This window comes from Falco rusticolus, chromosome 3 (assembly GCF_015220075.1).
Source record: "Falco rusticolus isolate bFalRus1 chromosome 3, bFalRus1.pri, whole genome shotgun sequence".
Taxonomy (NCBI): domain Eukaryota; kingdom Metazoa; phylum Chordata; class Aves; order Falconiformes; family Falconidae; genus Falco; species Falco rusticolus.
In genome coordinates this window covers 26127317-26153142 of record NC_051189.1, presented here as the reverse complement: position 1 = coordinate 26153142, position 25826 = coordinate 26127317, and the positions used below count along the sequence as shown (strand labels likewise).

General features: G+C 39.5%; 2 protein-coding genes across 2 annotated transcripts in view; both read right to left on the bottom strand.

Moving 5' to 3' along the window:
- Nucleotides 1–6754, bottom strand: part of DPYS (dihydropyrimidinase) — a 32833-nt gene extending 26079 nt beyond the window's left edge. Inside the window, exons 1-3 of the mRNA XM_037379037.1 lie at nucleotides 6363–6754; nucleotides 2315–2473; nucleotides 59–238 (exon numbers count right to left, since the gene is read on the bottom strand). Coding sequence (XP_037234934.1) covers nucleotides 59–238; nucleotides 2315–2473; nucleotides 6363–6632 — 609 coding nt within the window. The 5' untranslated portion in view covers nucleotides 6633–6754. The remainder of the gene's footprint in view (nucleotides 1–58; nucleotides 239–2314; nucleotides 2474–6362) is intronic.
- An 8959-nt stretch (nucleotides 6755–15713) lies between these two features.
- The window catches only part of LRP12 (LDL receptor related protein 12), a 48810-nt gene continuing 38697 nt past the window's right edge, over nucleotides 15714–25826 (bottom strand). The window contains exons 5-7 of the mRNA XM_037379549.1: nucleotides 22017–23118; nucleotides 21062–21194; nucleotides 15714–18932 (exon numbers count right to left, since the gene is read on the bottom strand). Of these exons, the coding sequence (XP_037235446.1) occupies nucleotides 18069–18932; nucleotides 21062–21194; nucleotides 22017–23118 (2099 nt within the window). The 3' untranslated portion in view covers nucleotides 15714–18068. The remainder of the gene's footprint in view (nucleotides 18933–21061; nucleotides 21195–22016; nucleotides 23119–25826) is intronic.

Below are 25826 nucleotides of genomic sequence, written 5' to 3'. Positions count from 1 at the left end.
TTAGGTAACAGGATCATTTATATTCCTGACTTTGATGGACAAAATGTCAAGTGCCTACCTGTGCAATTAGCTCCCCATTCTCTGCATGGACTTGAGCAACTGCTCCAAGTTCCTTACAGCAGGAAAAGGCTGCAAATAACTCCTCATCATTGACCATGTATAGATCCTTATAGGCCATGAACATCTTGAAGGAGTTGACGCCTTTGTTTTGAACAAGACTTTTCATTTCTTCCTTCACCTGAAAGACAGCAATTTTCAAAAACCTGCCATATCATTTTTAACCCATTAATAATTTTGTATAAATAGATCGTAAGTATTAAGGGTGAGTCTTTGTTCACCCATCAAACATATGTTCAGTCCGAACAGCCCAAGTCACATATTTAAAGACTGACTTACATTATTCTTCTTGTATCAAATTGATTCTAAAAGTGTATCAACCAGTACCACTGCAGTGCAGATATTGGAGGCACAAGCTAATTGCAGGAAGGGAAATGCTTTTTACAAAAGGCAGTTAAGCAGAATGTTATTCCAAATAAACCTCCTGATGATGAAAGAACCGAGTCCAATATTACAATCAATGTATCCAACTTAGTACCGAGGCAAATAACAGAGTGACAGAAAAGGTCTTGTCTCCTAGAGCCTTGCCCTGACTTTAAGCACCACACAGCCTTTCGGAATATTTTTTAACAAACAAACTCTAGATGCAAACCTGCTTTTTTTCTTGTATGCGTGCACTCCTTGATAGGATTCTCTGCTTCTGCTAGGGTTTGTGAAGCCCAGAAAAACATTATCTCCCAAACAAAGAAAGAAAAATGCAGATTTTAGCCCAAAGGTTTTTTGTACAGCTGGTTAGCTAGAACCATCTGTTACCTAACTTTGGCTCTCGCTTCCCTGTGAAATGGTAGTAACAATAATATATGTGTATCTGTGACACTATTACAATTTCCATGGGCTGAACTCCTTTCAAAAAGTAAAACATTCTTTTTCATCTCTCTAATAATCTGGTTGGATGTGCCCAAGAAAGGTGAAAGATTGATATAAAACTCAATGAATTTTTCTGGACTTATCCAGAGGAGGGACGGGTGCACATCTTGAGTAGAAATTTTCAAAACCATAAATATCTGACATAAGGCCCTGCTCTGGCACAAATATAGAGGCATGTAATTTATTTTTTTCTTCATCAATTACCATGACTAAGGGAAGGCATTGTAAAAAATATATGTTTTTAATCAATACTTTAAATCCTGAGGAAATGATAGCTAATTAGAAGGGCATGAAATATCAGTGGTTTTTACCTATATCTTTTACAGCTACAAAACATCAGACCTTTATTTCTTTCAACCTTGGCCTTTAAAAACAGTTAAATTCTTAACATAAACCAGGACATTTCATTGGTTTACACCTCCTTAGTTTTAATGACTTTTTCAGTACAATTCTGCTGTTTTCTACTAAGGCTGTTTCAAATGCACATTCCTCAAACTTCACTGGAGAATTTATTTTATGCCTTTGCTTTGAACTAGAAGTTGCTGTCAGTCTGTTTACTGCTTAGTGCACAGAATACCAAAGATGAGGTGTCTCCAGAGTGAAGGCTTTGGTTTATGTATTTTAAAAGTTAAAAATAAGAGGAAGTATTCATATTTAAAAATAGAATTTATTTAATGTATCTATGTACTGATGCACATTCTCTGAGGATCCAAAGTGGTGGTGTAAAACATGGGTCAGGTTCAGATAGATGTCAAGCACCTGAAAAGTTAATTTATTCTGTAAAGCTTTCAGGCTATCAGCAAACATTCACTCAATAAGGACAATTCTTCCATATGTAAATTCCCAGAAGAGTTTTTAGATAATCTCACATTCAAGTAGTTATTGGCTCCAGTCCTGCTTTACTTAAGGAGATGTTACTGGAGTCACTTAGGAACAGAACACTTCTTTTAGAAATGAAATTAAGCACCATATTTTTCACGTATACCCTTACTGAAAAAAAATGGTAACTCCAAGACTCAACAGGAGCATAGATTATGAAGTGTTTAAGTAACAAAAGGTAAAACTTATAAGACATCTCCTGCCACCTTTGGTCTTACATAACTGCTTCTTTTTCCTTTCACTTTGTGCAGCATTATCCAAAGATATAGACTGTTGTAGACCTGCTTTTTCAAATACATGTACTTTTAGAAGGGTGTGGACTATTTCAAATGTAGTTTTTACACACACAAATAATATTATCCTGCCAGCAAGCTATATTTAGCATGTGAGGGCTAATTCAAAGCAGATGTGGTACCAGTTTATGGAATTGAAAATCAGCTATTGTATCTACCTTGTTGCTCCACCACGTCACTGCCACATGCAGTGCATAATCACAGCAGACTTTTGGGTCTGCCCAGCTTCTCCATGTATCAAAGGCGTCAATAAGGGAACAGCCTTTCTGAGGGATGGCAAAGTCAATGATCATAGTGGTTCCTCCTGATATAGCAGCCTGAAAGCAAGAAAGTTAATATGTAGCAATCAGACGGAATGCAAATTTCCTCCCACCCTCTCCAACTCCCTGTGCAACAATTAATCTTGATGAACTGAAAAGCGAAAAGCCACTGAAGTTTCCCTGATTAATGTTTGAACTTGCAAAATGATTGTGAAGATCAATTTCACCTCCTTTGAGAAAGATGTTCTCAAACAGGTATTCAGGAGAATCATGGGGAGATTCTCGGACTGAAAGAGAACTTTTCACACATGTACAAAATCTTATCAGATTTGGGAGAAGAGTCTGCAGCTTTCACGCACCTGTGACTTTCCTTAAGCGGGTGGGCTCACCAAGAAAGAAGAGCACCACAAGACCATCGTCAACTTAAGAAACACTTCCTCAGAGTCTATGTAGTTGAAAAAACAAGCTTGTGTGACAGGAAAGTACTAAGGGGCACATACACAATTAAAAACAAAAAAAGATATTCAGTTTGAAAAGCCACTGTGAAAATCCTCATTTTTTAAGACCAAAATTATTTTTAAAGTGGTTTAAAGTTATTTTTATTACTGACAGGGTATCATCTACTAAAACTGCATAGTAGTTTTTAAATAGGATGAGGCACTTACATCCTCCATATACATATTCACAAGTAAATACATCAATGAGAATCTTACTTTATGTATGTTATGAGGATCAAAAATTGCTTTTTAACCAATAGTTTTCACTGTCCTTTACACACCATTGAATTATTACTTTTTTTTCCCCCTTTGAAGGATCTTTGTTAGTCAGTCCCAAAAAACAGATCCTCAGCTAATAGAAATTGATCCAATGTAGAAATTCCTTTGCTGTAATTGTTGCAATCTACCACATTAGCCAGAGAAATCCTGTCTATTTCTCTGAACAACAACCCTTTGCACAACAGGTACAACCAATTTAGATAAAAACATACACAGTTCAAATTTATGCTATATTACTCTCCTTATTTCTAGATCAGTAAGTATCTTCCTTTACTTAGCACTCAGAAGCAAAATTGTAAATATGTCACTATATTTTGCAAAAAAAAAAAAAAAAAAAAGAAGTTTGGAAAGTGATGTAAACATTTGTGAATCTGTGATGAATTCAGTAAAACTTTCTCTAAGAGAAGTTGTTCAAACTGTCAAATTTTTTTCAGCAAGACAGATTGACTTCTTTTTAAACAGGATTTAGAATTAAAGAATATTTATGAAAGTCAAGAAAAAAAAAAAGTTATGGGTTTCACAACTCCACTTTAAAGTCTTTTTTTTTTTTTTCCCTAACACCTTTTTTGCCCTCTCTTTGTTTTGAAGTATCTGTGTCTTTATTTATTCAACTGAATGGGTAAATCTTAGCTAATCATTGTAGCATATTTTGCAATAGTTGAAAAACAACTCTGTCTCCCTGATTCTCTTGCCAAAATATTTGTCAGATTATGACCTTCAGTAAATAGCTCTGAACACTTTCTGCACTTTGACCTGGGTTAAGAAGGTCCACAATATATAACTTTTCAATATCTGATCACTAGGCTGGATCTAGACTCTTCTTCTAGGCACCAAACTGACTGTTTTGTGTATGCTGTCTCTATTTTGCAGCTTCCCTGTCCAGTGCCTAAAAAAGTTATTAAAAAACCCTAAAAAACCTGTTACTTTTTTTGGGCAAGATAGCACACAATTTATCTCCCCTACTTTGGGATTTCAAAGTGTAAGCACCTACATCTGAGTTAGTCTGCATCTTTGGTTCTCTTTAAAGACAACAGTGGCACTTTAAGAATGAGATCACTCACACCTTAAGAAACCATCTTAAGAGAAAGCCATAGCCATTGCTGTTTCTTTTACATATTTTCTCCTGTCAAATAAAATAATCTTCTGGCTTTAAGTCACATTTGTTTGATTTCTCTTGTAATGTCAGATTTCTAAATACAGTGTTGATAATTAGTTTACAAAAATGGTCTTCACAGAGGAAAAAGGATTGTTGCAGAAAATGACAAAACATGTGTGTGTGTACTGTAAATCATATAAACTAAGTATTCTAGAAATGAAATTCTGCACTTCATTCAGCCACAAAATATACTTTTTGATGTCTGTAGACAAGCAGAACAGACATTGTGGACTTTATTTTCTTCTCTCCATTTATCACAAAAAAGTAGTGTGAAGAACAAAAACTGCTTGAGGAAGCCATTTCAGGAACTACAATTTTTTTCAAAAAAATATTTCTTGTCTCTATGGACATCTGAAAAAGTCAGCATTGTTAAGCCCATATAATAATAGATCCCCTTATTTCTACCAGATAGCTATGGAAGAGACTTAGTTTTGGGAAAAATACTCTGGCGATCAAATTTATAATTCCTTTCCAACTATCAGCTCTGAAGGTGGAAATTCAACACTCTAGCTTCCCTTTTACATCTTAACTTACATTAACTTGGATAGACATGTTATGTTTGACATCACAGCCATTCTGGTATGACAGAAAAGATCTGCTGTGATGAACAAAATTTGTTGAAGTTTTGCAGAATAATTACAGTCTGTAATTAGGCATTGTAACTTCTGTGCTCATTGAGAAGAACACTACTAGTGCTTAAAGCTGTCCAGTGTAAAATATTTCCATTCAAATAACAGCAACACCACCAGCAAATCTATCTTGAGTTGGAATAAACATTGTTATTGAAAGAAATACGCCAATAATTTAAGGATAGCATAAAGGTAATTTGTAGTCCTCCTTCCAGTACTCTGGGCTCAACATTAAGAAAAGCCAAATCCTTGTTAGAGTATGGAAATGTACAATTACACCACTCAGACAATCTAATTCACACTCTTATGACATGATGGTGTAAGCAAGGAATGAAAATTTCTGTTAGAGTCAATCTAAGTAAGATGACAAATTTTAAAGGTTCTTAATAGTTATGTAGTTATTGCACCAAACCATTTGTTTAAAGGACTTGAATTTTTTTTATTTCAACTAAGTCAGAAAGGTACATCAGTATTTTGCACATCAGAAAAAACTAACATCAGTGAAATCCATTTCTTTAGAAGAGATGCACTATTGCTTTCTGTTTTTTGGCAAACTCCAGTTCTGCTGTGAGAGGGGCAGGATATATGTAACAGCTCGTCTGATGATTCTGGCTAACAGACAAGCCAAACAGGGCAATGTGATCCCTTCTGTGATCAAAGGATTTCAGCCTGCACAGCTAAGCTCTTAGAAAAATACCTTACACATTTTAGGGAACTCTGTATGAGTGGTTTTATTGTATGGAGATGATGCATAATGCTGTTAATACTGCTACTACTAGTAGTACTGCTAGTAGTAGTTCTTGCTAATGCAGAGAATGTAAGATCAGCTAAAAAGATGGGGGGGGGGGGGGGGGGGCGGGGGAAAACATTCCAAGTGGTTAAACCTGGAAAAATTAGCTAGTTTTAGAAAAAATATTTGAACTGGACTTTCAATGAGAGACGTGGTAAGGTCCAAAGTGAATGGTGGGCTTGCATTCCCCCATGCTAACAGGGTAGAACAATCAGGTTACCACAGAAGTGCTCCCAGCACGCTGGGGAATTAAAGTGTTGCTTTAGTTAACCTTTGCTCAGAAAAGTATGAAGCTTGTTGCATGTACCAGTGCAAGCTGTAGTCTTGTGGCGGCAGCCAGTGTAAACGACTACACTTGACACTTGCTACCTGCAGCTAGGAAAGTCTCTAAAGGAACCCAAATAACCTACTAGTTGAAGGAGGACCTCTGTGTACTCCACCTGTTAATGACAATGTCCCAGCCAAGGGACAGTAACAGTTGCCTGTGCTTGATTCATGGTCTACTCTCTCTTTCAGAAGTAATATTGAATAAGCAGTAGACACCCCTTTCTGAGAAAGCCCAGATGCACACACAGACACGCCTATGTGCACTCACCTTGGTTCCCGTATAGAAGTCATCTTTTGACCTGCTACCCATAAAAGGGAGCTGCATGTGTGTGTGAGTGTCAATGCCTCCAGGGATCACCAGCTTGTTGGTCGCATCTAGCACAGTGAGTCCAGTAGGTGGCTCAGGGTTTAGGTTCAGTCCCACTTGCTGCACCACTCCATCTTCCACGTACACATCAGCCACCACAGAGAGGTCATCATTCACGACTTTTCCCCCCTTGATCAAAAGTCTCTGCCGAGCCAGGGCTTGGTGTGGCATGGGAGCCTACAAGGTGGGAATGAAGCCTCAGCTGAAAAAGTTGCTCTTGCCTGAGAGTACTTCACTGCCCGCCCTCCTCTCAGAGCAGCAGTTATCTCCCAAGGGCCCTAAACACACACCACGCAGTGCTCTTTAAACAGACATCAGGGGAATGCCCCCCCCCCCCCCCCTTGGCAGCTCCACCTACTACCCCCAGCAGTGCACCAATGCCCAGCACCCAGCGAGCCGGCACGCAGGATGGTGGCAGAGCCTTGGCTTCAGGCCCTTTCTGCTCTGGACTCTGCCTGGACAAAGTGTCACCAGGCTTTCAGGAGGGTCCGGCTGGGTTCTTGTGGCACCACTCCAGCCTGCCCTGTGTGCCCTGGGGTTTGAAACATGCTGGGCTGCTTTGAAAATGTGGCCATTCATCAGCTTGTGATGCCCAAAGGTGACCCAAGCTCTTTGCAACAGGGTTTGAGGAAACCAAGTATGACTTGAGCTCTCCACAGAAGTGGTCAGGGAGCCCAGGGGTGATGTGGGGTCCCTGCAGCAGGGACAGCGCAGGGCTGTGGTAGTCCAAGCATCGTACCCACCTCAGTTTAGCCCTTGCAGGCTCTGCTGCCACGGGACTGAGGGGACTGAGTCACCACACTGGAGGACACCAGCCATCAGGAACTGCTCCTGAGCTGTTTCTCTGAAGACGATTTGGGACACGCAACCCTCAGGACTTAAACGCAGCTCCCTCTCCTGACTTCCAACACCACTACCTGGACAATACACTGGCTGAGGGGGGATTTCTGGAGGCAGCCCAGGCCTCTCCTCAGGCCAGCAGGAGGCTGGAGCACCAGGGCCATGCGGTCGCTGTCAAAGGACCAGGTGAAAATCACCCTCCAGCAGCTACTGCATCGCACCATCCACACCGCCGCTTCTGCCCGGCCTGCTCCAGCCGGCACTGCCCGCTGCCCCCACACCACGGCCTACACCACCACCGCAGCCCCCGCTCAGCCTGCTCCAGTTGGCACTGCGCCACCCACACAGGCCCCAATCGCCTCCCACCGGCTGTGCCCGACCCCTCACGCCTCCCCCACCCCAGAGGCACCCCTTCCTGCCGGCTCCGCCGGGCAGCGAGGCACAGGACAAAGGGAACGCTGGGGTCCTGCAGTGGGTTTCATACAGGGCTGGCGTGACCCCGGCTGGGAGAGGCAGTTCGTGCGTTTTGAATATAGACCTGGAAAAAGAGGTGGGGAAGTAAAATGAAGGTGGCTAGAAAATGAGCTAAAAGCTTGGAGCACAAGGAGGAGAAAGACTGCTGGGTAGAGGAATGAAGCTGGGTTAATTAATATTGATAACATACAGCTGTGGGCTGGCTTCAGTGGCGGTGGGCTGGCTGATGTAGATAAGCTGCAGCTGTGGCTGGTTCTGTTAAGTGGTTAAATAGCAATAAGGGGGGCAGCTGCTAATGAGGAGGGACCTGGAAGAAGTAAAGGTGAGAGCGAGCTAGCCTGCCCTCCCTCCCTGGTTGAAGAAGGACAAGGCAGCAGAGGGACTGGCCTGAAGAGTATGAAGAGACAGCACAAACAGATGGACTGTTGAGGCCTTGTGGGGGGTTGGTGGCTGTGCTGGGGCAAGGTGTGCTAGCTACTTATTGAAGTTAACCTGGTGTGGGATGGTAAAAGATGTTGTTGCAGCTGACTAGTTTTGAGAGTGCTGTGGTGCTGCTGTACACCATCCCAGAGGCACCTGCTCCTGTGGACTTTTCCCATTTCTTTCCTCCAGTAAGCTGGGGTTTGTGTACTCAGAAGTGGTATGGCTCAGGCCTGTCCCTGAATCTGCTGAGCACCAGCATCTTCATCCCCTCAACCTCTTCCAGTTTTTAGTTCAATGGCTTCAGGAGACAGAATGCTGAGGGCTGAGAGAGGGTGCACACAAATGCTACTGAAATGGCACTTGGACAAATGACACTAGATTTGGAAAATGGTTGCCTTCCCATCAACATGTCAGCTTTTTTCCTTCTCTCCCAGGGGGTAGGAGAGCAGTACCAGATGTTTGCCTTTGTATCAGCTTCCCCCCAAAATGTCTTGTCTTCTGACTCACTTTTGTGCAGTGGGACAGAGACCCACTGGGATTCATTGCACCACACAGCAACAGAAAAGGTCAAAACCTGCTTGGAAAAGCAGAGCAGAGAATGAGAACAATGAAGTGAAATGCCAGAAGGCTCCCGGCACAGCTGTGTGATGCTGAATGGGCAAGAAAGGGCAACCTGCACCTACCATGTCTGCAGCATTTAAAGCCGGTAAAAAGACAAGGGTCAAGGTACTGTGATGGGAATTCAGACAGAAACTCTGGCTCACTAACTACAGTGGTACTGATGAGCCAGGAACAAGAGTTTCAGCAACATGATTATTGAGATGAAAAGCTAGGGAATAAAGATGCAGGAGGGAAGTTGAACTATGGTGCTCGAAGACAGCAATTGGGAACATTAGAGAGTGAGGATGGAAGTGGTCCACGCAGGCACTGAAATGGGGTAACGGGGCTGTACTTTGAATCTCTGCTGCTGCTGGGGCAGTAAACCCATTTTTCCGCCATCCTGAATAGCTGGACTGCTGGGGTGGTGAATGTGTCTCAGATGCAAAAGTTTCACTTTGTATAGTGAAAATGACCTTAACTGCTAAGTAAGGAGAGGGGATGGCAATGCCCCAATAGGTATGTAATGATTTCACGTGGAAAAGCATCAACAAATTATTCAGTATTTATCGGCAAAGGGGCTACACCTTGAATCTCCCAACTCAGCGCCAAAACTGCCAACCTAAAATAGTCACTTTCTTACTATTTCTCCCTAGCCAATGAATATTTACTTATTTCTATGAAATTAGTTTCTATGCGACAGACCTAGATAATCACCTTTGAGTGTGCTCTTGGGCTAGTGGCAGTGGTAGACTGCTCCTGCTGAAACCCTTCCTCCAGACTGGGCAGAGGGAGATTTGAAGGCAGGCCTGCCCCATCACAGCAGGCTATGGTAGGAATGAGGGTATTCAGTTCCCTTTTCTGTGTGTTAGACAGGAAAGAGTTGTCATGGTTTTGATGCCTAAATGCATAAAGAATACCATGGCTCAAAATTCTATTTACCTCTGTTTCTGAATGGCATCAGGCTTGAGCTCCATTTCACGTCCTCTAATTTCCTCCTGGACAATTTACTTTGTGGATCCTACTTTTAAGTGACTAAACCTTCCTACTCGTAGCTTCATGCCCAGCTCGGAGCTGCAGGTCCCACAAACTGGCAAGGTAATTTGGTGTCAGGTCTTATAATGATGTGCCTAGGAAGACTTAATTTATCCCACAGGTGGTTTAGAACATATTAAATAGGTTGTTGGTAGATAATGACATTCTGCCTAAGAAGTCCTCTTATTTAGTCCATTTGGACCAGCAAGATAATCCCACATCAGCTGCATTTATGTATATTTGGTAAATATTTGGTATTTCAGAGCTCAGCTGTCCCTGGAATGAATGGCCTGAAATACCACCCGTGGGACAGAAATAATCCTTATAATATCATGAGAAGACAAGTGGCTCCATATTCTTAGTGATCACTAAATATATGTTGCTTCTGCAGCAAGGCTTCTGTCTCCTAATTGGTTTTGTAACAGTCACTCACCCACAAAATACTTCACTCTTTTTATCCTTCTGTTTGCATAGTTTAAACCAAATCTTTGCTCTGTAATCAGTGGCTGACTCTGCACTGTTGTACTGGTTTGGGCTGGAAGAAAGTTAGCTTTCTTCACAGCAGCGTGTATGGGCTGTTTTGGATTTGTGCTGGGAACAGTGCTGATAACACAGGGATGGTTTCGTTGCTGCTGAGCAGGGCTTACCCAGAGCCAAGGGCTTTTCTGCTCCTCACCCCACCCCACCAGCGAGTGGGCTGGGGGCACAAGGAGCTGGGAGGGGACACAGCCGGGACAGCTGACCCCAACTGACCAAAGGGATATCCTATACCATACACGTCATGCTCTGCACATAGAGCTGGGGGAATAGAAAGGACGGGGGAAATGTTTGGAGCGATGGCATTTGTCTTCCCAAGTAATGGTTACACGTGGTGGATCCCTGCTTTCCTAGAGATGGCTACCTATGGGATGTATGTTCACTTGCCTGCCAATGGGAAGTGGTGAATGAATTCCTTGCTTTTTTTTTGCTTGCATGTGCAGCTTTTTCTTTACCTGTTAAACTGTTGTTACCTCAAACCCATGAGTTTTCTCACTTTTACTGTTCCAGTTCTCTCCCCCACCCCACCAGGGGGGAATGAGCGAGTGGCTGTCTGGGGCTTAGCTGGCACTGTGCACACACATCAACTGTGCAGAGAAGTTTCTCTTCTGTTAAAAAGCATCATCCTAAAATAGTACACAGTAGTCCAATGATTTGAGAGCCATTGCAGAAAGTCATCAATTGTGACCCTGAACTTGAATCTTACGCTAATGCTTCTGTGGTCTGCAGCAAAGCGAATAATCCTAGAAATCTAAACTTTGGAATGTCTTGTTTAGCGTATTTATCACAGAAGAATGACCAAAGACTTTCCTCAGTAACCTAATGATTAACTCAACTGCTTGAATTTTAAGGTGAAGAACCCTGAAGAAAACCCAATTCACACGTATTATTTACCAAAGGAAAATAATTCAGCAAGTTAAGCAATAGGTTTGCAAGAAACGGATGACTGAAGTTTGGAACAATCACAAGACCTTGAGGATGTCTTCTATAAGTCTTTATAATGAAGACACAATCAGTTTCAAGTCTTCTGAGACACACATATTCACCCACCTCCCCCTGGAACCTTCAACTGCTACCTCCCAGCATAAAACATTGTTAATTTCTATCATCTGCTGTAATTATCCCATTTTACTCTTATCCTCCCCCTTTGCTTCCATTTTCACAGCCTTCCTACCATATCCTATTTCTGAAAAGCCCTTCTGTCATTACTCAGCCTTCAGCTCTTTCTTAACCCAAAGATTCTTACATGTATCAAGCTTCAAATAAAAGTTGGTGAAGCAGAGATGTATCTCAAAATGTAGGAGATGCAGACAAATAGATTTTTGGACAAACAATAAAGACGTTTTGTGAAGGAAACTAGAGACTGACAATGAGCAGTGGGGAGAAAGCTCAGCTAATGAAGATGCATTATTAATTGTATTTTCCATTTTTGACAACTTTCCTCTAAGGAATAAAGACGGATCATGAACCAGATTTTCAATGCAAGAAAATTAACAGAAAGGATACTGCTTTTACTAATACTGGATAAAGCACTTGGTTTTGGAGAATCAGTGTAAAGATATGTCCGTTTGAGATGAACTCTGGATTCGCAGAAGGGAACAAATGGCTATCTTTTCCCATATTCAGAAAGTCATAAGGGCTTTGAATACTCAGTAGGCATTTCTCTGCAATTCCTATAAAGAATCCATAACGCCCATTTAGCTGGGATTTAATTTCACACCCCTCTTTTCTGCAGTGGGAATTTAATGCTTATTCAATAAAATCAGATGGTCTACATGTACCTGCATCTAGAAAGTCTTCATAATTGTGAGGTCAGGTGCCCCTCATCAAAATTTCACTAGTACCCTGAACAACCTGGTGCCGACTTCATTCATGACATGGATTTTCAAACACAAACAAGCGGTGATGTTTTAAAATCTCATCTCTAAAGGCTTCTTCAGTTGTCAATGCTTTTCAAAACTAGCAAGTACACCCAATTGTTTCCCAAAAGAAAACGGGTAAAAAAAAAAAGATCATGACAGTAGTTGAATGCTGTAGTTCCACATCATCTGTACAATAATAATGATCTTTCCTTAGCATAAGTACTAAGCCACATCTATGCTCCCAGTGCCAGTCTTTTCCCAAATATATTGAAAGTGATGCTGCAGCCCATTAGCACCCAGCCTCCGGTCCCACATCTGTGACACAAAGGCAGGCAGTCAAAGCTCTTGCGTATGCTGAAGACAATGCTACTTTTTAGAACAACAATGGGTACTGACTGTTCTCTCTCATTTCCATAAGACCAAGTGCCTTTTGCTGCTTGAACTTGCTCAACACAAATGATGTATCGCAGACAGTACAACCAAGGAAAAGAAAGACCAGGAACCCAGCAGAGGAGCATAAGTAACCCCAATACCCTCTTTTCACTCTTCATTTACTGTGGTGGCTTAATAAGGCTGCAATAAAATGGCCACCTTCTAAAAAAACTGTGAGAACGCAAAGGCAGTTCAGCTCAGGCACTGAAGTTCTAGGTCTCAGGATGTTCTGGGATGGGGTGGGGGGAAGACTCATCAGATCTGCCAGGTGTTTCCTGGTGGATAAGCCCAGCCACAGAAAGCCAGTTCCTAGGTGGGGTTTTCCCAAACTCTAACAAACATAACCACAAAAGCACAGATTAGTTCCTTTTGGAAACTGTTATTTTTACTAATGCATTATCTAGATAGAAAAACACCACAAAATACTGTTTATATTGTTTTGGCCAACTGTCAAACTCAACATCTCTCTCTTGAAGGAATGTGAAGTCAGAACTATAAATGCTGCCCAACATGTCAGGCAGGAGAAAGCAAAACTAAACACCTCTGTTCCTTGCCATAGCACTGCAGAAATAAAATGTCTGTTTATGGCTTTCCCCACTACCCTATATATATCTGCCTCTATTTCTCACCCGGTGCACCAGAAGCACTTCCTCTAATTGTGGCTGTCAAAGGTCCTTCTTAACTGACTGTAGGAAAAATGACAGGTTTAGAACAGTAAATTTTACCAATTGTTCTTGCTCAATTTTCTACACCTGGAGAAGCAGCTAAAAATCACTTGTGTTTCTGTTGGCATACATTTAGATGCACAATTACTCGGTTGCAAAGGTATAAATGTGATTCTGCTAATTATTCTCCCTTACCTCTGTAACAAGTCAACTATGCTGTGACAAAAATCTGAGATTTCTGCTCTAGACTCAAGATACCTGCCCCTGTTAGTATCTACAATGTACCCTTATTTCAGGGATCTTTTCCTTATGTTTGTCCTTTATGTTTTGCATAAGAAACCAGTACTATTTGTTAGGAAGTATACCCTGAACCAGAACCCCTTCTTTTGTACGTTCCTGATGTGACATGCCCTACCCATTGAGTTACTTTTCTGAGGTCTCCTATGCTTGCTTAGCTCAAAAAAAAAAAAAAAAAAAAAACAACAAACAACCAAAAAAACCCACCAAACCTCCCCCCCAAAAAACTTTGCACAATTTAATAGATTATAATTATATCCCTTTAGAGTTTCTAGTCCATTTTATTACAACTCTCTCATCATTCAGTTTCAAAGTAGTGATGCATCTTTTCATCTTCATTTTTTCACCTCATGTTCCATCCCTCTCTTGCCTGCACAAGCAGCACACAGGGGGACTGTAATGTGGAATAATCTTTCAAAGTGAATGCAAGCGAAGCGTTTCAGATTGGATCTTTGGTACTTTAATATGATGCATCTTGCTCACAAGGAGGAACTAATGCTGAAAGTTAAACTCTTTGCTAGATTTTTGGGGAGTGTGTGTGTGTTTATTACAAACATTAATTTGTGCCTAAATATTCACAAAGATTAGCTACATTTTATTAACGTTGGCTTTCCCCAAATGCCTTTTCTCAAAGTGTGACTAGGAATCACTAACCTAGACTGCTTATAGGGCTACTTCTCTCATTTCCTCCATCAGTGATGGAGGAAATCTTGTCTATGCAAATTATTAGATAATACTTCAATTTAGTGAATACTACACTCTCTTGCCCCAGATTACTATTCACCAGACAGACCATAGTGTGGTATTGGATGTGAATGAAAGCATCAAATAGACAAATACATGGACAGGAAAGGAGTGATGTGCTATAAAACTTCTCTAGATCAAGTCCAGTAGTTATGGACTGTAGTTTACTTTGATGAGGGAAAGGTAATTACAGTAGTCAAATTTCTAAAGTGGGTAGAAGGGAAATTGTTTTAACCATCCATCTGCTTACCTCTCCATACTTTCAGTGGCTTGTCAAAGCGACAAGACAAGCTTCTCCCTTGTCCTTTCAGAACATACCCAATTTTGGGCAACTGAATTGTAGCTGATGTCCTGAAGGAGTTCATTTAGCAACTGCTTATTGTCAGAAACCCTCAGGTGAGAAAGAAGATACAGCCAAACACACACCCCACCCCCCCACCCCCCACCCCCCAACTAACACCATACACCCCACAAAAATCCTCATCACAACTACAGGAAGATTAACACTGCTGGCTTAAAATGCTTTATGGGAGATGGTGCAGTACTTCCTAAGGACAACTGCAGCAGTCAAATAGCTGCAGGAGAACAAAACAGGCCAGTAAACATTCACTTTTCAGAAAGGAAGAAAAAATTCGTCTCAACAGGAAAAGCTGTGATTTAATTTGATCTGCAGCAACCATTTAATGTAAAGAGACTGAAGAAGTATTTGCATCCCAAACTTGACCTGTGATTCCCCTAGACTGAAACCAAGCTTGCCACAAGTTCTTGCTTTGGCATCTCAATAGGAAGTGGAACTCAATAATACTGTAACTAATTCCAGCATCCTCTCCAGGAACCTGTTTTGAAAGAAGAGTTATCAACAATAGTTGCTGAACTTGTACTGAAAATGGACTTGACTTTGGAAACAAAACAAGCCCTTGCAGCATTGGAAGCTCAGTCAGCACCCTTAATGTTTCAGTGCAAATCAAATGACAAGGAAAGTGTGATATGTGAAAATGAACAACGACAGACTCTTTCCTTGCTTAGAAAGCTTTGCATAAGGAGAAAACTCACCTCACAATAACCTACATTCTTCAAAGCTTTCAGATGAAAGTGATGTATTACAGAAAATAATTCCACAGCGAATCATTCAGACTTTTGTTCAAAATGCCCCCCGCACTGTTAGTATAGCTAAATCAAGAATCATTTAAACAAAGTACTCATTCAAGCACTCCAGAATAAAGTGTAGAATTAATGGAAGTCTCAGTAAAAACAAACAAAACAGACCACCACCCACTAATACATTAATCAAAAGAAAAATTGATCACACTTTGAAATCACTAAGAAAAAAAAATCACTGCAACAAATTAGCCTCATACAAATATGAATTTTATTTACAGTTTTCCAAATTCTCAATCAAATCCAACTTCTCAGTTAAATGTGTAGTATTTCTCCTTTAAAACAAATTAAACATTGTGTTCTTTTTACATCTGCAATATGGAGTCCATAGGTACATGCTAGTTGGGGCATCTGATGGAACAAATTGAGATCACTGTGTGTGTTCAACACCAAAAGCCTTCTGTGAAGACTCTTTCTTCAAAAATGTTATCTGCCTCAGGGACAAACATTTCCATAACTACTTTCTAATGAGTTAGGAAGGTTTAAAAACCCAGTATTTTATACCAGGACATACTGTTCACATATATTTCAGGGTGTATTATCATGTTCATACTGCAAAGTTGCCTGCTCTATAAGCAATGCCACTGAAATCAGACTAAAGATTACCCACAGATTTAGATATTATTCAATGTGAATAAAAATGGCCATTGATGACTTTTACTTGAGTATATGCAATTATGGGCCAATATGTACCTGATCTGGTACCAGTGTGATGTGACCTGTTCTGAAACTTGAAACCACATGGGTCATTATAATAAAATCTTTCACAACTGTATTGCACATAAGGTTCCTCAAAAGCACAAATCTACATAACTGTGTCCCGAACTCAGAATTTACCTGCTAAATTTCATGAATAAAATCAACCAGATGGTAAAATTGTTTATTTTTCTCATCCCAGTGTCTGTGAATGAAGAGAAGAGGGAGAAGATATATACTTTGGAATCCATTCAATTATTTGTTTCTTCTGCATGTGACTTGTACTTCGGAGATGAGGATTTTAAAAAAATAAAATAAAAAGCCAGACAGACCTTAGATTTATCTTTAAAAAGTACCTCAAAATCATAACAAAAATTCAATTTAATTTTGATACATATTAAAACATTTTAGTCAGTTCTGCCCGACAGCATAACACGACAGAAATGCACAAGACTTTAAACATGCTTTAAAATGACATTCAACAAAGTATTTAAAATTTAATAAATAGCATACAATCACACACAAATACATTTCATACTGGATCTTTAAGCCTACTAAAAACAGACTGGCAAAGAATAAATAAAACAGTAGTTGACATTTTTGTTTTAAAAGGTGTAGATTCTTGTTGTCACGCAAGTAGCCACATATTAACCTGCTTATCACAAAATTGGAAGTTATGAGCTTTTTCTCCCACTGACCTGTTTTGCTCCAACATGTAATATCATAAGAAAATACACTCAAAGGGATTTTTTTTTAAACAACCAGTCTGCAACCAAGTAAACCAGTTTTTAAATACAACGAATAAATAGGGAAATCGTAAAGCAAATTCAATTGCAACAAAAATGCAACACCCCAAGAAAAGAGCCATGGAAATATATAGCCATTGCAATATTAGACAATAATAGTACTTAAAGTGATAGTGCTTGTGCACTAAGCTCATTAGAGACCTTAATATGATTTAGTGCAAATCCCTTGAGTCCAAACAAGCTTTATACCCTACAGTATTAGGGAAAGATCTATTACCAGTTGGAACTTACTCTGTAGTGTATTTGTACATATTGGATATTTAAAGAACCAACACATATTGTAATATCTTCGGCCCTTTTTTACTTCAAATCGAAAAGACTAACAACTGGGGATTTTAAATACTATTTGGCTGTACCATATTAGACTGCAGTTTAGGAAAGTCAGTGCTATAAAAGCTTTTGCCATCAGTTTATCTATTATATTTAAATTTCACAAATCATTACATTTTGTACTTCTGAAAGAAAAAGAATGCTCCTGGAGAAAGTTTCTCCTCCCTTTAAATAAGTTCACATTATGATGAAATTCAAGAATATTTAGACAAAATGTTGTATAAACTCAAAGAAAAGTACATATTTTACATTAACAATCCTTACCAGTATTTAGTATATTAAGTTATAAGTATGCTGGCAATAATACAACAGAGTCAATTCCTAAAGTAAAATAATTCTGTACAAATTCACCTGTTAATATGGGGTTAAACAGGCAGCCAAGTAAGTCTTGAGCAGCCCTGTTTCTGGTTTGAACTACAGTACCAGGATAAACTAAATTTGAAACTAACTGGGAAAACTTCCGTTTAAAGAGTATTCGGATTATACTGGATACACACACGCTGTGCTTTCAAAGCCATTAAAATGTTTCCTCTAATAGTTCCATAACATCATCCAGTATAAGAAGTTTAATCAACCACACAGGCTAAAATAGTTTTAACATAATGTTGTCCTGGATTTTTTTAAAACTAAAAACTAGTTTTAACTGTGAAGTACAAAACAATGACAGATATTGCTCCAACTTGTACACAATCTTTCCTAAACAATCCGTACCTAGCAGAGTAATAGTGCCTCATCGTCACTAGTTTCATTTTTCACTGTTGCTTCTAAGCAAGTGTCAGGTATCTGGGCAGTGTGTACGATGCCACAGCTCTCACAGGGGCCATCTCGACTGCATGACCTTACACCGTGATGTGTTGCACTGTAAGGCTGTCTAAGCCCTGGTCCTTGATCTGAGCTGAGATCAAGTAGAGGTCTTGAACAGTCATTCATGTCAAAGTCTGATGCTACATCAGAGACTGGAATTAACATTTCAACATCATCATCCTCTTCTCTTCCACTTACCCCATTATCAAGCTGTCTCAAAGGACTTTGGTTCTGATTCACTGAGCTTGATCTCCCTAAAGTAAAGCGTACCCAGCGTAAGCCTTGAGTCATACGACTGAGCGCACTAGTGAGCTGGTGACGTGCGGGACTTGTGCTTGGGGGCTCTACACTTGTCACTTCTCTTCCACTATCCGTGTTACCGCTACTGCTGCTCTGAGCAGAGGAACTCCCACACGCTCCGACTGTTGCTTCTATTGCTGTTGCAGGAGGGACTTTCTGAGGCAAGGTGGCAGCAACACCACCAACTGCTCCTGCTGTGTCTCTTCTTTCATTTTCTGTGTCTGTATCATCAGATTCAACTGAAAACAGACTTCTGTGAGTATTATTTCTTTCAGCTTCTCTACTAGTACTTTGGCTGGCAACATCGTCTCCATCCGCTGAGACCAATGCCAATGATCCAGAATGCCGTGACCTTGCAAAATTAAAAATTCGATTCCAAATGTTACTTGATCTGCCAGCAATAGGAAGTCTGATTGAGGTAAATCCGAGCTGAGATCGCACTGCCAGCCTCAGGTTTTCCAGAACTGAAGCCTAAATGAGAAGACAAGCAACAATCAAGTGTTGACAGTATGTTGGCACTATTCTAACAAAGGAACAACTACTGTGGAAAACAGCATATAACCACAGGTTATATGTAGAGTCTTAAGTAACTAAAAAATGTTGCATCTTTAATATTAAGGATCTGGTGTATGTAGCAATAGGCTATTTCAAAAACCAACCAGGCATGAAAAAGTCTAGATTTTCTCCAGGAAAAAATAATGAACAGGGAAATTAAGTGGAAATACATATGAAAGAAAAAGGGGAATGAAAGAGCAATGAAGTATGTAAGGTACATTTCTGCCCAAATTTAAATAAAGGCAAAGTGCAAACCAAGCACTATAACCTGGATATGGAATACTAATTACAAAAAAGTACATACACAGATTCAGTGCAGACCCAGCACAGCAGGTATGCAAGGCAAGATCTGCTACACACAATCTTGCCAAGAAGATGAAGTACTGTGGATTTTAGAGCACAGTACATAGAAACATGCCACAAGAACTTTAGGATTTTAAAACAAAATCTTCCAGAAAGATTGTTATTAACAGAGGTGACCTTTCCTTATCCACTACCATGGGGCTGCCAAGAATAGAGACTAAATTAAATATCCTCTCTAGCAGAGGCTTGTAGTTTGATTTTCTTTCCCATTCTGGCATAATCAGTTAATTTCAGTTTCAAAATGCTTTAATGCTTGTTTAATTAAAATTATCTTTTGTGTTCTAAACCATACACTCCCCAAATTCGGTATACATTTTCTAGTCACTCAGCTATAGAACAATGCATGCCTGAATTCTTCCACTTAAAACTTTGTAACTTAAATTGTAAGGTAACACAAGCATATTAACACCTTTGACTCGGGGGTCCCTTACTCAAGCTTACATAAAAAAACAGCGCCTCAGCTAAGTAGCTCAGTTCTCACATACTAGGGTAGAAGATCTGTTGTTATGCCCATGATTCTGAAAATACTCACTGATATCTTTAATTACTGGATCAAGTCCATATTTCCATCTTTTAATGAAGATTATGGCGAAAATATAGAATATCCATCAGGATAGCCTTTCCCCCCCCCAAATAAACACTTAACATGTATGCATATATTTCACTTTGTTTATGAACACTGAACTTCAGTGTCCTCATGCTGTCACCTTCAGTTCCCTTCCACAATCCTCTAAATGCCACAAGGCATACACAGCACAGTATCCAAACAATACTTCACGCACAACCTGTTCCAATAGTTCATAGAATTATATTTGAGTTCAGTAGCCTTTCTTTCAAAAGCTACTGGAGAGACTACTATCCATCCTTGAAAATCCATCTCTGAAGGCATGTATCAGTTTTAGGCGGAAAGCATTACATACAGATCAGAACAACCAAGATTCCTCTAGCTTGACACTACCGACTTCTAGGAAATCTCAACTAGGTATCTTCAGTCCTACACAGATTTGCAATCTTAAGATTTATATATTGCTGAAAACAAAGGTAGTTGCACGCAACCTGACTTGACTCCCTTGCCCCAACACTTAACCATATTAAAAATTGAATTTGAGCTTTATAATTTATAGAATTCAATTTACATTTCAAGCTTTTAATCTTCAACTGATGTTCTTTCCTCCGCAAAACACTTATTTTAAACAATGCAACTTCATTGATTAAGTAACAGTAAAAAAAACATTATCATGGAGGTGTCCATGTTGTAGAATGACTTTTTCATTATTTTTGAATGTGACAGCCTGCTCCCCACTATTCTGTATTTTATGGTAGTTGATATCGCAGTATAGCTTCTTCTTTCCCAAATTTCAAAGTGGTATCTTACAATCTTGACTTATACAACAACATCAATACAGACCACAAAACTACATCTACCAATCTATTACTTTTCACGCAAGAGGGATTCTATAGTGTGCATTACTGGCATTCAATAAGAAAAAAACATGCGAAGAAAACTCTGTGGTGCTACCACCGCGTGATTTTGCCCTATGGCTAATCCTTAATATTAGCATTGGCCTGAAAGGGAGGAAAGGAAATGCTACAGAAGAAGAAAAATGCAGATAAAAGTTAAAATATCTTTATTTCAGTCTCCTTAAAATTTAAGTGGTTTGGCTGCTATTTTGGAATCTTACCTGATTTGGTGAACAAACGGGAAAATCTTCAACTGGTGGAATTAAACCCTGGGCAATTAACTGTCCATAGGATGGAGGAGCTTCTCTTCTCAACAGTTCAGCCTCAACCCTTGACAAATGAGTTTCAAATGATCTTTCAAAAGGAAAAAGAAATTTCATAATATAGAAGATGTATGTAAATATATTTAAGAGTAAAACTACATCAAACTATTAAAATCTGAAATAGTAAGTTTCAGCAGTTAAATTGTTATTGATTTAATTGACAAAGAATATACAGTAAGTCCTTGCAGTTGTTCCTATGGGTCTGTCCAACTCAGAGAACAAGAAAATCAACCCAACAATAAATTCCTTTAAAAAAAGGGGCTAAATAGAAAAGGCACCACAAGAGATGCTTATATTATTTTATAAAAATTGAAGAATATGTAATCCTTGTATGAGATAGTCTACAATAGAAGAAACATACTGTTAAATACAGAATTGAGAGATTTAGTTGCAGAAATGCAGATTTTCCACACTTCCTTTTTGGTAACAAAACCAAAAGCCTAATAGTTAAGTGATCAGAATATACTTCTGTCCCCTTTCCTTCACTGAGAGGGTGGCTGATCACTGGAACTGGCTCTGTAGGGCAGCGGTCACAGCACGAAGACTGTTAGTCTTCAAGGAGCATCTGGGCAACGCTCTTAGCTATATGGTTTAGTTTTTGTTAGTCCTGGGTTAGAGGTTAGTTAGAGGATCTGGGCATTGGACTTTATGATCCTTATGGGTCCCTTCCAACCCGAGATACTCTATGACTTTGGTTAACTACACTCTTTTTACTGTCAAAGAACACAGAAAAACGCCTTTATAAATCACATGCAACAATAACTGTGTGTCAATAAAAATGTTTCAAATACAACAATAAAAGATATGAAAATATTAAAAAAATTAGGTTCTTGAGACCATCTGCTCTACCTACCTTCGCTCAAACATCCTGAGTGAGTACAATTTACAAGTACATCCCAGTGCAATGACAAGCAGCAATCCGCAAATAAGACTCCCAATGACAGCGGCAGTTATTACTCTAGTGGGCACAATGACCGGGCAATTCTCTTCATCACTGCCATCACCACAGTCATCTTGAGAATCACAAACCCAGCTCTCAAACACACAGCGGTTATTTTTACAATGAAAATTTCCTGGCTGACAGAAGAAACAGTTTTTTTCATCTGAACCATTCGGGCAATGATTCTGGTAGTTACAGCGATCTGAACGAGGGTAGCAAACACCGTTTCGAGAGCAGGGAAACTCATCTCTTTGGCACATGGTGCAGTTGGTTTCATCCCTTCCATTTGGACAGTGCCAGTAGCCATCACAGCGTTGCTGTTCTGTGTAGCAACCCCAATTTCCACCGCATGGGATTTCCCAGGGCAAACAGAAGCCATCTACTTGATAGGTGGCATTGAATCCTCTTGCAGCATTCACTTTGTCAGCACAAAAATGCACTCTTACCTGTCCTGAGGATGAAACAACTGTGAGGGGAGCATGAGAGTCAAATGCTGTTAGCACACGCAACAGCCTCCGTGGATTCTCCTCTAATCCATCATATATTTTGACATAGTCTCCATAACCTGTACCATCAAGTTTAAAATCAGTGAATCGCAAAATTACTTTGCGATGGTCACCAGTGTCTATCAGCCAGGTGCAATTGCTTCCAGGTGGATAGAAGTCAGGATAGTTGGGAGAACTGAAAGTACCATAAAAGTATTTTAACCACTGCCCACATGTTGGCACATCACAGTCTATTTCATCTCCTAGGTCAAGACAATCGATGTTACCATCACATTTTAAAGATTCTGGAAGGCAAGTGTAAAGCTTGGTGAAGCGAGAAAGACACTGGAACTGATTGTAAGCACAAGGTTGAAAGGATGAAGCTGTTGGAGGACTAGCCTTGGCACAGATTTCTTCATCCGAGTTGTCTCCGCATTCATCCATATTATTACATTTCCAACTTTCTGGAATGCACTTCCCATTAGCACAATGAAACTGGTCACAATCACAATTTGGTTCATCAGATTTCCCTGAAAGGAAGAAAGAGTAATTAAAAATATATTTTCTTTTTAGAATTCATATAATTATGGTTTGTGTCACTTTCTGCACCAGGTAGTTCAGAATGGGAAAACAACTATTTAAAGTCTGTGTAAATCACCACAACTTTCATTAAGTTGCAAGACAACACATTTTTTTCAAGTTAAAATTCTGTCAGCACATCAGCATGAGCCTCATCCTTAGCTTCTATCAGTCAAATAACTTTAGCCAAGCAAGAAAACAACGTTCATTTATATAGTGACTGCAAAATCTGGCTTCTAAGGTGCTAAAAGTCAATCAGAAAAATGTTTGTCTCTTCTATCACTCAAAATACAGAAATATTTTGTCCTGCACTACCAGTTACCTCCTCAAATTCTTGTAAAAGCAGTCAAAACTCTCTCCTGTTTTCATAGGTTCCTACTTTGTACCAGAGGATCTATGGCAAAAGAGAAGCTGACAGCTCAAGATTATCTATTACTACCAAAAGGAAACCTCTGTTCTCACCTCTTCCCACCGTTTGCTCCTGCGCCTCCTCCAGCAATTAAGGAGTGCAGCAAACTCAGAAACACATGCTTGCTTGAACACAAAATTATACGTTAAAAGTTAAGGATCCAAGTAGTGGTCCAGAAAATATGGAAATCTGGGATTTTTGGTCTGTTTGGGGTATTTTTTGCGTTTGTTTTTTTGTTGTTGTTGGTATTTGGGTTTTTTTTGTTTGGTTTGTTTTTTGTTGGGTTTTTTTAACAGTCTGGAAAAAAAATGTCAAGAGACACCTTTATGTAAGAAAATGTGGACTACTGGCTACTACCATGCTTGTAACATCAAGAATGTATTTTTTTTCAGGCCTTCATTTATTCAAGTTCCAACCACATTTAACCACAGAAGCATAACTGGGAAGAAAGCTATTTCAGCTCTGCAACAACATAGCTGAGTCAAATAGCGCTGTATCATTTAAAATCACTGCAATTTCTAAACACCATGGTACAGACTGTAAAATTGGTTATAAAACAAACTGCCATGGTCAATCTTGCAAGGGGAAAAGGAAAAAAAAAAAAAAAAAAGGAATTCTGCAATGCAGATGGTGCAACACAGCAGTAATTCAGGAAATACACTAGACAAATATATACTAAATATAAATACCACAAATACCACTATACTTAGGGTTTTAAAAAAGGAACAGAAACGGCAGCATGAACTTACTGAAATACAGACTTTCCCAGGAGAAGTTGGTTCTATCTTGTTTTACAAGAGAACAATTCAGATTGGAATGGATCTCTGGAGGTCACCTAATCAAATCATCTGCTCAAAGCAAGACTAACTGAAGTCTGATTGGGTTCTTCAGGGCCTTGTCCAATCGAGTATTTTCAAAGTTCCACTGCTTAACCATATGAAGTGATAAAAGTCCTCATATCTAGCCTGAATTTCCCTTGCTGCAACTAATCTGCTGTGATAGGTCAAGCCATATCAGACCTCTGTTCCCCTTTTTGCTATTTTAGTATCTTAGAAAGCATTAAAAAGAAATACTCTACCTTGAAACAACCTTTTCTTTAAATAAAAAAAAAAGTGCAATGTCAACATTTTAAAAATGTCACAAATGCAAGAGCGATAAATGTTATAAGCACTGCTGAAGAGTGTTTAAGTCAACCGATTTGCTGACAGAGAGTGAAAGGAGAGCAAAACCTGAACTACCAGACTTGTCTTGCCTACACTGAATGACCGTGCTCCACAGGTGGAGGGCAATATAGCAAAATATGCATGTGTCATCACTGAACTTGTTCAAGTACTGATTATACTCTAGTCTAATGCTTCTACCTTGCAGAACCTGGGAAAGGTAGAGTAGAAAGCTATAACATGGAGCTGTAAATATTAATAGCAATTGTAGCAAAACAGGATATGATTTCAACCTAAACTCTTCCTTCTGCAGGCTTTGAAACATCCCTGAAAAGAGATGCCTACTTGATCCTGATTTTGCATTTTTAATCACCAATCCTAAGTCATTAAATCAGCAAAGTTTACAAATGAATCAAAAATTAGAGTCATTAAATAAGAGATGTGCTAATAAGACTACCTTTGGAAGCTGTACCACAAAGTACTTCAGGGTAGTACACAATAATTAACAGAACCCATGCGCAGGTGTAGCCAAAGGACTAACACCATCTTTCCATGCATTTGCAGTGAACACAGACCTCTGTACTTTTAATAACTCTATTTTCCACTCCACATTACCATTAGTAAAGTCCATCCTATTCTGATACCCATAAAGAGGCTGAAAAATTAGAAACAGTGGGAAGACAACAAAGGGGAGACAAGTAAAGTGACAAGGAGAAGTTGTTACTGTTTTGTTTGTTTAAAAAGGAACATGAATATTTACCTGAAAGATATTATTTACAAGAATTCAAACAATTCACATGGTCCATCTTCCTCATCAGATTTTAAACATGAGGCTCTCTAATGATCCCTTTTGTGCCTGTAACCTGTATTGTTTCTATCATTCCAGCACAAGCAGGGCTAACTTGCATCCATGTAACCAAACTATTACTATTATTTTCCATTTTTCTAAGATCACACACCACCTTTGAGATTAGCCTTAACACCACTGAATTAAAAAGGCTATTGAGGCATTAAACTGAGTACTACTGCATCATGCTAATGAGAAGAAATTAAACAACATAATGGCACAGTTGAATGTATAGCAAAAACG